The 13,041-nt window shown below is 45.8% G+C and overlaps 1 protein-coding gene across 2 annotated transcripts in view; it reads right to left on the bottom strand.

Moving 5' to 3' along the window:
• LOC134967026 (phospholipase A2 inhibitor CNF-like) overlaps nt 1-13,041 on the bottom strand; it is a 55,897-nt gene that overhangs the window by 38,544 nt on the left and 4,312 nt on the right. Inside the window, exon 2 of one of the 2 annotated variants that reach the window (XM_063944018.1) lies at nt 8,423-8,539. The exons of the other annotated variant lie outside the window; for it this stretch is intronic. Within the exon in view, the coding sequence (XP_063800088.1) occupies nt 8,423-8,539 (117 nt within the window). The remainder of the gene's footprint in view (nt 1-8,422; nt 8,540-13,041) is intronic. 2 annotated transcript variants of the gene reach the window in all.

The following is a 13,041-nucleotide window of genomic DNA, read 5'->3' as shown; positions in this document are numbered from 1 at the left end:
TGAGGTGGACATCTTGCCTCTGTAGAGCCAGTTTGTGCAAGGAGAGATTAATTGCTTCTTTTTTGGGGGGGGTCCAAACCAACCCGTCATATCAGTCACAGTCGTGTGGCAGACCCTGTCACTGAAATGATGGGTTGGTTAAAGTGTGCATGTCCTGTTTTGTTTATACAACATAAGGGTGGGTGGGAGGGCCCAAGGACAATTCCATCTTGCACCTCTTTTTTCTTTTCTTTTTCTTTGCATCATGTGCTGATTGGGGAGGGTTTTTTTGGAAGGGACATCCTGCGTGACACTGCAGTGCCACTCCTAGATGGGCCCGGTGTTTGTGTCGGCCACTAGGGTCGCTAATCTTACTCACACAGCTACCTCATTGCGCCTCTTTTTTTCTTTGCGTCATGTGCTGTTTGGGGAGGGTTTTTTGGAAGGGACATCCTGCGTGACACTGCAGTGCCACTCCTAGATGGGCCCGGTGTTTGTGTCGGCCACTAGGGTCGCTAATCTTACTCACACAGCTACCTCATTGCGCCTCTTTTTTTCTTTGCGTCATGTGCTGTTTGGGGAGGGTTTTTTGGAAGGGCCATCCTGCGTGACACTGCAGTGCCACTCCTAGATGGGCCCGGTGTTTGTGTCGGCCACTAGGGTCGCTAATCTTACTCACACAGCTACCTCATTGCGCCTCTTTTTTTCTTTGCGTCATGTGCTGTTTGGGGAGGGTTTTTTGGAAGGGACATCCTGCGTGACACTGCAGTGCCACTCCTAGATGGGCCCGGTGTTTGTGTCGGCCACTAGGGTCGCTTATCTTACTCACACAGCGACCTCGGTGCAAATTTTAGGACTAAAAATAATATTGTGAGGTGTGAGGTATTCAGAATAGACTGAAAATGAGTGTAAATTATGGTTTTTGAGGTTAATAATACTTTGGGATCAAAATGACCCCCAAATTCTATGATTTAAGCTGTTTTTTAGTGTTTTTTGAAAAAAACACCCGAATCCAAAACACACCCGAATCCGACAAAAAAAATTCGGTGAGGTTTTGCCAAAACGCGTTCGAACCCAAAACACGGCCGCGGAACCGAACCCAAAACCAAAACACAAAACCCGAAAAATTTCAGGCGCTCATCTCTACCAGAAACTGGACTTGTGTTGTTCCTCAGCTGCTGCGTGCGGCCATATTCCCCAGGAAAAGGCGCCTTGCACCCCTACAGTGTTACAACTTGGTGGAGAATGCGAGCACACCGTTCTGCGCATAAGTGAAAGCAGCAGCTTTGTGAGGCCTGCAGAAATCGGTGGTTTATGCAGATACAGCCCAGTGTGAAGTTACTGAGACTCACCCCTGAGGGTTTGATATGTCCTGGGTGAAAGCAGCTACAAAGCCGCCTGAAAAATCTGTCGACATGGAGGATCTGCTTAAAGCCTTGCTGCAAGCTACAGCGGCTCAGCAGGAGGCCAACCGACAGCAGCAGGTGGCAATGGAAGAAAATAGGAGACAACAGCAGGTGGCAATGGAGGAAAATTGGAGACTACAGCAGGAGGCCAACAGACAGCAGCAGGTGGCAATGGAGGAAAATAAGAGACAACAGCAGGCAGTTGTTGATGAACTTTACAGGCAACAGCGTCAGGATAGAGAGGCCTTAACAGAAGTGGTGCAGAGCCTTGCAGCCCGGATTGGAGATGTGGCCGTCAGTGCTCCGACCAGCTCTAGTTCTATACGGGCCAGTCACTTCCTGCAGAAAATGACAGAGGCTGATGATGTGGAGGCCTACTTGACCACGTTTGAAAGGACTGCAGAGCGTGAGAACTGGCCAAAAGCACAGTGGGCCAGTCTGCTGGCACCTTTCCTGTCAGGTGAGCCCCAAAAAGCTTACTTTGATTTAAGCCCTGCTGAGGCTCGGGACTATGATAAACTAAAGACTGAGATCCTGACCCGCCTGGGAGTCACGCTGTCAGTACGAGCACAACGGGTGCACCGTTGGCTGTACGCCATGGAGAAGCCTCCGCGCTCCCAGATGCACGACCTTATTCAGCTAACAAAAAAATGGCTACAGCCAGAGACATTAACTGGTCCCCAGATGGTGGAAAGAGTCGTCATGGACCGCTACTTGAGATCTTTGCCCATGGTCCTGCGCAAATGGGTGAGCCATGGAAACCCGGGTACTGCTGACCAATTAGTGGACATGGTAGAGAGGTATTTGGCAGCAGAGGAACTACTGATGACCACCCAGCAACCCATAGATCCTCAACAGCGCCCTTCAGTAAAGACTGGTAAGACTGTTCCGTGGGAAAACGTTGCTGGGCGGTTAAGAGAACGCAGGGCTGGAGAGACTGTAAACACTGGCCCTGGAGACAGGCCAATGGGGCTAGAACGGTCTATGCTGCCCAAACGGGTTGATAATCGTGTGGTTAAATGTTTTAGGTGTGGTATGCCAGGTCATGTTATTGCCAATTGCCCAGTCACGCAAGAACCCATGCAATGTGATGCTGCCTTTGAATGTCGCAGAATGTCTTTCTTTGCTAGGTTAGCCTGTACTGTGGTACCTTCACCTGAGCTCGAAAAACAAATGTGTGATGTGTTCTTAGAGGGTAACCTGGTAGAGGCCTTGCTAGATTCAGGAAGTTTAGTTACCCTCGTGAAAGCTGGGTTAGTGAACCCCTTAAAGGTCCAGCAAATACCTATTGGGGTAACTTGCATACATGGGGATACCCAACATTATGCCACTGCTGAGGTGAATATAGAAACTTGTTGTGGGTCAGCAATGGTTAAAGTGGGACTGGTCCCTACCTTGGTGCATGAGGCCATAATAGGGAGGGATTTTCCTCATTTTTGGAAACTGTGGGAATCACGGTTATCAACAGATGTGAGAAGTAAAAAGCCAATTGATAATACCGGTGATTTTATGGATGTACGTGGGTCTTCGGAACTTTCTGGCCCTTTGCCTTTTGCTAGTTTGGCTGGGGAAGTGACAGATGGGGAGTCCAGTGAGGACCCTCTTGCCGGGAACAGAGACATAGTAGTTAGAACTGAAAGCGTGCCTGACCTGGAGGTAAAGAAGGATCTGTTTGCGTCTGAACAGTTAAAGGATCCTACCTTAATAAAGGCTAGAGAGAATGTTAAGATTGTTAATGGGGAACCTGTGGTACCAGGTGACAGGGTTACGTATCCCCACATGGCCATCTGTAATGAGCTCTTGTACCACATTGTCAAAAGGGGTGAGGATGTGGTGGAACAGCTGGTAGTTCCCCAGCCTTATCGGAGAACGGTACTAGATTTAGCTCATAGTCACGTTACCGCAGGACATTTAGGGGCAGAAAAAACCACTGAAAGAGTTTTACAAAGGTTCTTTTGGCCAGGGGTTTATAAAGAAGTGTCTGAATATTGTTCTTCCTGTCCTGAATGCCAGTATCATGCCCCTAGACCCCATTTCAGGAGCCCACTAGTTCCCATGCCTATTATAGAGGTCCCGTTTGACAGAATAGCCATGGATCTCGTGGGGCCCTTGTTAAAGTCTGCTCGGGGCCATCAGTATATCCTGGTAATTATGGACTATGCCACTCGATATCCTGAGGCTGTCCCTTTACGCACTATCACAACCAAGGCGATAGCTAGGGAGCTGGTGCAGGTATTTAGTAGAGTGGGAATACCAAAAGAAATTTTGACTGACCAAGGTACTCCATTTATGTCAAGGATCATGAAAGAGTTGTGCAAGTTATTTAAGGTCACTCACCTCAGGACGTCCATCTACCATCCCCAAACTGACGGGTTGGTGGAAAGGTTTAATAAAACATTAAAAAGTATGTTAAAAAAGGTTGTTGAGAGAGATGGGAAAAACTGGGATTGTTTGTTGCCCTACTTGTTAATGGCCATCAGAGAAGTTCCTCAGTCCTCTACGGGGTTTTCTCCATTTGATTTGTTGTATGGTAGACACCCCAGAGGGCTGTTGGATATTGCCAAAGAGACGTGGGAAGGACAGCCCACTCCTTATAGAAGCGTTATTGAGCATGTAACACAAATGCAGGATAGGATTGCAGCCGTGGTACCTGTTGTCAGAGAGCACATGGAACAGGCCCAAAGTGCTCAACAGAGGGTCTATAACCGGAGTGCCAAGATACGGGAATTTGCTCCTGGCGATAGAGTTCTTGTTTTGGTACCCACTGTGGAAAGCAAATTCCTAGCTAAATGGCAGGGTCCATTTGAGATTAGGGAAAAAGTGAATGAGGTTAATTACAAAGTATACCAGCCGGGAAAGAGAAAACCCGAACAGATCTACCATGTTAACTTAATCAAACCCTGGAAAGATAGGTTGTCTCTGTCAGCGGAGCCTTGCCCTTCGGTGTCTTCACCCCGGTTGCTTCCCGCAGTGAAGGTGTCAGAGACATTATCAGCTGATCAGAACAATCAGGTTAAAGAATTTCTCATCCAAAATAGGGAGGTATTTTCAGAGCTGCCTGGCCGAACGACCATAATAAAACATGACATTGTCACAGAACCAGGGGTCAGGGTTCATTTAAAGCCATATAGGATTCCTGAAGCTCAGCGAGAAGCTATTTCTAAGGAAGTTAAAACCATGTTAGAACTGGGAGTCATAGAGGAGTCTAACAGTGAGTGGTCCAGTCCCATAGTGCTCATCCCAAAGCCCGACGGTAGCATACGCTTCTGTAATGACTTTCGTAAGTTAAATGAGGTGTCCAAGTTTGACGCATACCCCATGCCCCGTGTGGATGAGCTTGTAGAAAGGCTGGGAACAGCCAGGTTTCTCACCACATTGGACCTGACCAAAGGTTACTGGCAAATACCTTTATCTGATAGCGCCAAAGAAAAAACAGCCTTTTCGGTTCCGGAGGGGCTGTACCAGTATAAGATGTTACCCTTTGGGTTGCATGGGGCTCCAGCAACCTTTCAACGGGCGATGGATAAAATTTTGAGGCCCCATAGAAAATATGCAGCTGCCTATTTGGATGATGTGGTAATTCACAGTACAGACTGGGGGTCCCATTTGGTTAAAGTACAAGCAGTACTGGACTCAATCAGAGAGGCAGGGTTAACTGCTAACCCAAAGAAGTGCTGCCTCGCAATGGAGGAGGTCAAATACTTGGGCTTCACCATAGGCAGAGGTCTGATTAGGCCCCAATTGAATAAAGTTGATGCTATTCAAAACTGGCCTCGTCCAGTGAATAAAAAACAGGTAAGGGCTTTTTTGGGAATTACTGGGTACTATAGATGGTTTATTCCTAATTTTGCGACCACAGCGGTGCCGTTGTCAGACCTTACCAAAGGGAAGCAGTCAAATGTGGTGAAATGGAACCCTGATGCAGAAAAGGCGTTCCAAGCGTTAAAAGTGGCTTTGTGTTCACAACCGGTGTTGATAACACCAGATTTTTCAAAAGAATTTGTGGTACAGACAGATGCCTCAGAGGTAGGGATAGGTGCTGTGCTGTCCCAAACCAGAGATGGGGACGAACACCCTATCATTTATTTGAGTAGGAAACTCAATGAGCATGAAAAAAGGTATGCCATTGTGGAAAAGGAGGCTTTGGCCATTAAGTGGGCACTAGATACCTTGAGGTATTACCTCTTGGGTAGACAATTCAGACTAGTGACAGACCATGCCCCTTTAAAATGGATGTATGTAAATAGAGGCAAGAATGCTCGTGTAACTAGATGGTTTCTAGCGTTGCAGGACTTTAAGTTTACTGTCGAACATAGACCGGGAACACAATTGGCCAACGCAGATGCATTGTCTCGCATCTTCTGTTTGGGGGCTACAAGTGTTCCGGCCCCTAGGTCGAAACAGGGGAGGGGGATATGTGACAAGAACACTGGGATAGTGTTTGAGGGCAGGTATATTTGTCCCAGGTTCTTGTCTTACATGTTTTAGAAAATGTTAACTTCTAGGAAAAATGCTTTTTGTTTTGTCTGAACCTTTTCAGTTTGCTGTAAAAGCTGGGTAAAGGCTCTGAGAGAGAGATAAGGCGAGTTCTAGACATTGGGCCCAGTTCGGGTCTTTGGCCTCACAGAGGGCTAATCAGGGTTTCAGCTGTGTAAGAGTGTTATAGTGCTTCTAACCTGATTAGTATGGGCAGACTGCCTGGGAAGGCTGCAGGATCTGTGTGTGAGAGACACGCTTTCTGATGCAAGTAAGCTATACAGTATGTACTGAAGAACTCTGTGTTTTGTTTAGTGACAGTTAGGAATATCTTATGTTTAGTTAGTGCCGGACAGGCAAGGTATTTTTATTTTTGGGTTTTGTTTTATTTTCTGTTTCAATAAAACTGGCCGGGGTCAGTTGTACCAGAAACTGGACTTGTGTTGTTCCTCAGCTGCTGCGTGCGGCCATATTCCCCAGGAAAAGGCGCCTTGCACCCCTACAGTGTTACAATATACACTAAAAAGGTCTAGAGGCAATAGGTCGGCCACTAATGGTTGACATGCTTTAGGTCGACAGGGTCAAAAGGTCAACTTGGTCAAAAGGTCGACATGTAGAAGGTAGACAGTTCAAAAGTTCGACATGACAATGGTCAACACACATATGGTTGCCGTAAGTTTTTTATTTTTTTTTCAATTTCATTTTATTCAACTTTTTCATACTTTACCGTCCACATGGACTACGATTGGGAATAGCAACCTGCCCTATGCAAGGTGATCCGGTGCACTTATGGGGCTTTATTGTGGCAGAAAAGATACCAAACACCCCAAAAAACAAAAGAAATTGGTGTCAACCTTTTTTATGTCAACCATTTCCACATCAACCTTTTGACCCTGTCGACCTTTTCACCATGTCAGTCTTTTCTACTTATTCCATGTTGACCTTTTGACCATGTCGATCTAATGCATATCGACCATAGTGGTCGATCTATTGACTGTAGACCTTTCTTGTGTAGATCTTATGACCCACACCCATCACAACACATGTACAACAGTTCTAAGAGGTCAAATATAAGTTGTTTTATGTCTTTCAAAAACAAACTTGGAGAGAGCTAAAGTGGAGAGATAAAGTAACAACCAATCAGGTCCTATCATTTTACAAATGCAACCTGTGTTAGGAGCTGATTGGCTTGTACTTTATCTCTCTCCAATTTATCTCTCTCTATGGATTGATAGGGGTTTGTTATGGGATCCCGGCAGTCTGGATTCCAGCGGTCAGCAGAGGGGCACCTGGGATCATGGCCACCAGAATGCCAGCAGAGGGGTGAGCGCAAAGTCCCTTGCGGGCTCGCCATGCTTGCCATGCTGCGTGCTCGGTGGCTCGCTGTGCTCACCACAGGCTCTATCCCCACTCACGCGTGGGAATAGCCCTCGGCACCATGCCGGCATTCTTGCGGCCATGACCCCGGCATCGGTATGCTGACTGCTGGGATCCCGACCGCCGGGATAGTGACTACATGCCCTTGATAGATCTCCCCTCAAAGAAGTGGTTGTGGCAACCACAGGGTCATATTCTGCATGTGCTCAAGGAATGCAGAGCAGAGGGCAAGTTTGGTTGGTGCTCTCTTGGTACTGGCAGATATATTCGTAAATATTGGTAAATGTACAGACTTTAAGGGTTCTATTTACTAAGCCTTATATGGAGATAAAGTCAATAGAGATAAAGTACCAGCCAATCAGTTCCTAACTGCCATGCTACAGGCTGTGTTTTAAAAATGACAGTTAGGAGCTGATTGTCTGATACTTTATCTCCGTTGACTTTATAGTAAATAGATACCTAAATTCCTTACTATATGCTTGTTTATTATACAGATCAATTGTGCAGTAGAATGTATATATATATAAACTCTAGCAATTCAGATCAGAACCATGTTAATGCCAAGAAGAGCCAACAGCACCTGAAAGGCCATACTAGTTGGTAAGTGATGTGAGGAGATGTTTGGTTTAGCATTGTTCTAGTGGAGGACAAGGAGAAATTAATGGACTGGAGAAGATTGTGCCAGTGAGGATAGTGCCGCATGTGACATGGTCAGTGCACTAATTTAATAAGGGGATTGGAAGCATCAGGTAACCACAGACAGGGACTTATATTTTTAAGGAGCTGTAACTGCCAGCAGCACAGAGTGTATCAGGAGATGAGTGTTGTGTCAGTGAGGACAGGGCTGCATGTGACGGGGCAGTGACATGATGTGAGGAGGGGAATGGCGGCAGCAGGAAGCCACAGACTGAAAGCTATACAGTGGAATGAGCAGCAGGTCATTGGAAGTTGGTGGTTAACAACCATTGATGGTTAACCACCGGTGGTTAATGGGATTGACATCGATGGCGGAGATCCAAATATATTTAAACTATTGTGACTAGACTTCCTTTCAAATATTTAATACTAATTACCTAAGCTATAAATGTTCATTAAATACATTTCTGCTTACATTTCTTCTTGTGTTGACAGACAATTGCATAGGACCTTTATAGAGACACATCTTGGTTATTTTCAGTACTTACATTCAGTGTTATATTCAATTACTTTTGCACAAGTGTCTTCTCCATTTGTCCATTCACAAGGCACCCCTGTACAGTCCGGACCAAACGCCTTACATGTGTAACAGCTCAGAGCTTCCCCTAAAACAAAGTGATCAGAAAGCATTTTTTCTATTACAGTTATATATATGGGTGGTCTTCAGTATGCCGCCAGCCGGGATCCCGGCGACCAGCATACCGGCGCCGGTATCCCGACCGCCGGCATGCCGACACATATTCTCCCTCTTGGGGGTGCACGACCCCCCTAGAGGGAGAATAAATAGCCTGGCACGTGTAGCACTGTGACCGCAGTGTAGTGGGCACTGCAAGCCCACAAGAGGGCTCATTAGCACTCGCCGAGCTGAGCCGGCCACTCATACTACACATATATATATATATATATATATATATATATATCACTGAGAAAGGTTGCAGCACTATTTACAGGCCGCTGATTATTGTAGCATTCTGCCTCACCCACTAAGGCAGTGGTCCCCAACCTGTGTTCCTGGGAACCCTGGAGAGCTGCCAGGCTCTTGCAGTGGTGCTTTGGGTTGGTGGCCGAAAACCAAATCAAATTATTTTTGGCCAAAGTGATAGGCAATACCAGTGCTAGCGGCTGCCCATCATAAAACATGTGGACAATCAGAAGCACAAGTATACACCGCCACATAACTGACCTTAAGGATGACATTGGCACAATTTATTTAATTTAATGTTATTTCCAAATTTATCACTGAAAAACTTTTGGCCTGGGGGTGCCGTGAAAAAAATACTGATACTCTAGGGCGCCGTGATCCAAAAAAGTTTGGGAACCACTTCACTAAGGTAAAAAGGTAACACAAGTTCTACCAGCACCAGTAGTGACTGTCACATGTCCTTATGTCACTGTATTCTTCTCTCCAGTACAGTGTTATGCTATAACTCTACTCTCCTGGACTGTGAATCACTATGCAGCTGTATTCTGCCGTTAGTCACTGTATATACATTTTTTCTATTGCAGTCATACAAACATTAGTGATGAGCGGGTTCGGTTCCTCGGAATCCGACCCGCCCGAACTTCACCTTTTTTTTACACGGGTCCGAGCGACTCGGATCCTCCCGCCTTGCTCGGTTAACCCGAGCGCGCCCGAACGTCATCATCCCGCTGTCGGATTCTCGCGAGACTCGGATTCTATATAAGGAGCCGCGCGTCGCCGCCATTTTCACACGTGCATTGAGATTGATAGGGAGAGGACGTGGCTGGCGTCCTCTCCGTAATAGAAAAGACTAAGAGTGACATTGTTATAATTGTGGGGAGGATTGGGGACGGTGAGCAGCTGTTAGGGAGTACAGTGCAGGGTTTTGATTATACCACCAGTGATTTTAATCCTTTGTTTCTCTGCCTGAAAAAAAAACGCTCCACCATATCTGTGGCTGTGCTCACTCAGTGTGCTGCACTGCTGCATGATATATCTGTGCTGAGTGCACTGCTCTGCTCATACTGCCTAATTGTGGGGACTGGGGAGCAGTTATAGCAGGAGTACAGTGCACAGTTTTGCTGACAGTGACCACCAGTCCAGTATACGTTTGTCTGCCTGAAAAACACTGTGGTGTTTTTTTTTTCTTTCTTCATGCTAGTTTGTTTAGCAGTCTGCTGACAGTGTCCACCATGTCCGTTATACAGTATATTATATATATATAAGCACTAAGCAGCAGTACGGTAGGCCACGGCTGTACCTACCTCTGTGTCGTCAGTGCACTCGTCGTCCATAAGTATAAGTAATACTATACTATCCATCCATCTACATTGTATACCTGTGGTGTTTTTTTTTTCTTTCTTCATACTAGTTTAGCAGTCTGCTGACAGTGTCCACCAGGTCCGTTATACAGTATATTATATATATATAAGCACTAAGCAGCAGTACGGTAGGCCACGGCTGTACCTACCTCTGTGTCGTCAGTGCACTCGTCGTCCATAAGTATAAGTAATACTATACTATCCATCCATCTACATTGTATACCTGTGGTGTTTGTTTTTTCTTTCTTCATACTAGTTTAGCAGTCTGCTGACAGTGTCCACCAGGTCCGTTATACAGTATATTATATATATATAAGCACTAAGCACTAAGCAGCAGTACGTTAGGCCACGGCTGTACCTACCTCTGTGTCGTCAGTGCACTCGTCGTCCATAAGTATAAGTAATACTATACTATCCATCCATCTACATTGCATACCTGTGGTGTTTTTTTTTTTCTTTCTTCATACTAGTTTAGCAGTCTGCTGACAGTGTCCACCAGGTCCGTTATACAGTATATTATATATATAAGCACTAAGCAGCAGTACGGTAGGCCACGGCTGTACCTACCATTGTGTCGTCAGTGCACTCGTCGTCCATAAGTATAAGTAATACTATACTATCCATCCATCTACATTGTATACCTGTGGTGTTTTTTTTTCTTTCTTCATACTAGTTTAGCAGTCTGCTGACAGTGTCCACCAGGTCCGTTATACAGTATATTATATATATATAAGCACTAAGCAGCAGTACGGTAGGCCACGGCTGTACCTACCTCTGTGTCGTCAGTGCACTCGTCGTCCATAAGTATAAGTAATACTATACTATCCATCCATCTACATTGTATACCTGTGGTGTTTTTTTTTTCTTTCTTCATACTAGTTTAGCAATCTGCTGACAGTGTCCACCAGGTCCGTTATACAGTATATTATATATATAAGCACTAAGCAGCAGTACGGTAGGCCACGGCTGTACCTACCTCTGTCGTCAGTGCACTCGTCGTCCATAAGTATAAGTAATACTATACTATCCATCCATCTACATTGTATACCTGTGGTGTTTTTTTTTTCTTTCTTCATACTAGTTTAGCAGTCTGCTGACAGTGTCCACCAGGTCCGTTATACAGTATATTATATATATAAGCACTAAGCAGCAGTACGGTAGGCCACGGCTGTACCTACCTCTGTGTCGTCAGTGCACTCGTCGTCCATAAGTATAAGTAATACTATACTATCCATCCATCTACATTGTATACCTGTGGTGTTTTTTTTTTCTTTCTTCATACTAGTTTAGCAGTCTGCTGACAGTGTCCACCAGGTCCGTTATACAGTATATTATATATATAAGCACTAAGCAGCAGTACAGTAGGCCACGGCTGTACCTACCTCTGTGTCGTCAGTGCACTCGTCGTCCATAAGTATAAGTAATACTATACTATCCATCCATCTACATTGTATACCTGTGGTGGCTTTTAGTTGTGCGCAAAATATGGAGAACAAAAATGTGGAGGTTAAAAAAATAGGGAAAGATCAAGATCCACTTCCACCTCGTGCTGAAGCTGCTGCCACTAGTCATGGCCGAGACGATGAAATGCCATCAACGTCGTCTGCCAAGGCCAATGCCCAATGTCATAGTACAGAGCATGTAAAATCCAAAACACAAAAGATCAGTAAAAAAATGACCCAAATATCAAAATTAAAAGCGTCTGAGGAGAAGCGTAAACTTGCCAATATGCCATTTACGACACGGAGTGGCAAGGAACGGCTGAGGCCCTGGCCTATGTTCATGGCTAGTGGTTCAGCTTCCCATGAGGATGGAAGCACTCATCCTCTCGCTAGAAAAAAGAAAAGACTTTCGGCAAAAGCACAGCAAAGAACTGTGCGTTCTTCGAAATCCCAAATCCCAAAGGAGAGTCCAATTGTGTCGGTTGCGATGCCTGACCTTCCCAACACTGGACGGGAAGAGCTTGCGCCTTCCACCATTTGCACGCCCCCTGCAAGTGTTGAAAGGAGCACCCGCAGTCCAATTCCTGATAGTGAAATTGAAGATGTCACTGTTGAAGTACACCAGGATGAGGATATGGGTGTTGCTGGCGCTGGGGAGGAAATTGACAAGGAGGATTCTGATGGTGAGGTGGTTTGTTTAAGTCAGGCACCCGGGGAGACACCTGTTGTCCGTGGGAGGAATATGGCCATTGACATGCCTGGTTAAAATACCAAAAAAATCAGCTCTTCAGTGTGGAAGTATTTCAACAGAAATGCGGACAACAGGTGTCAAGCCGTGTGTTGCCTTTGTCAAGCTGTAATAAGTAGGGGTAAGGACGTTAACCACCTCGGAACATCCTCCCTTATACGTCACCTGCAGCGCATTCATAATAAGTCAGTGACAAGTTCAAAAACTTTGGGCGACAGCGGAAGCAGTCCACTGACCAGTAAATCCCTTCCTCTTGTAACCAAGCTCGCGCAAACCACACCACAAACTCCCTCAGTGTCAATTTCCTCCTTACCCAGGAAAGCCAATAGTCCTGCAGGCCATGTCACTGGAAAATCTGACGAGTCCTCTCCTGCCTGGGATTCCTCCGATGCATCCTTGAGTGTAACGCCTACTGCTGCTGGCGCTGCTGTTGTTGCTGCTGGGAGTCGATCGTCATCCCAGAGGGGAAGTCGGAAGACCACTTGTACTACTTCCAGTAAGCAATTGACTGTCCAACAGTCCTTTGCGAGGAAGATGAAATATCACAGCAGTCATCCTGTTGCAAAGCGGATAACTGAGGCCTTGACAACTATGTTGGTGTTAGACGTGCGTCCGGTATCCGCCGTTAGTTCAC

Source organism: Pseudophryne corroboree, chromosome 10 (assembly GCF_028390025.1).
Source record: "Pseudophryne corroboree isolate aPseCor3 chromosome 10, aPseCor3.hap2, whole genome shotgun sequence".
NCBI classification, from domain to species: Eukaryota; Metazoa; Chordata; class Amphibia; order Anura; family Myobatrachidae; genus Pseudophryne; species Pseudophryne corroboree.
Note: the sequence above shows the minus strand (reverse complement) of the source record. Positions and strands in the feature narration are given on the sequence as shown.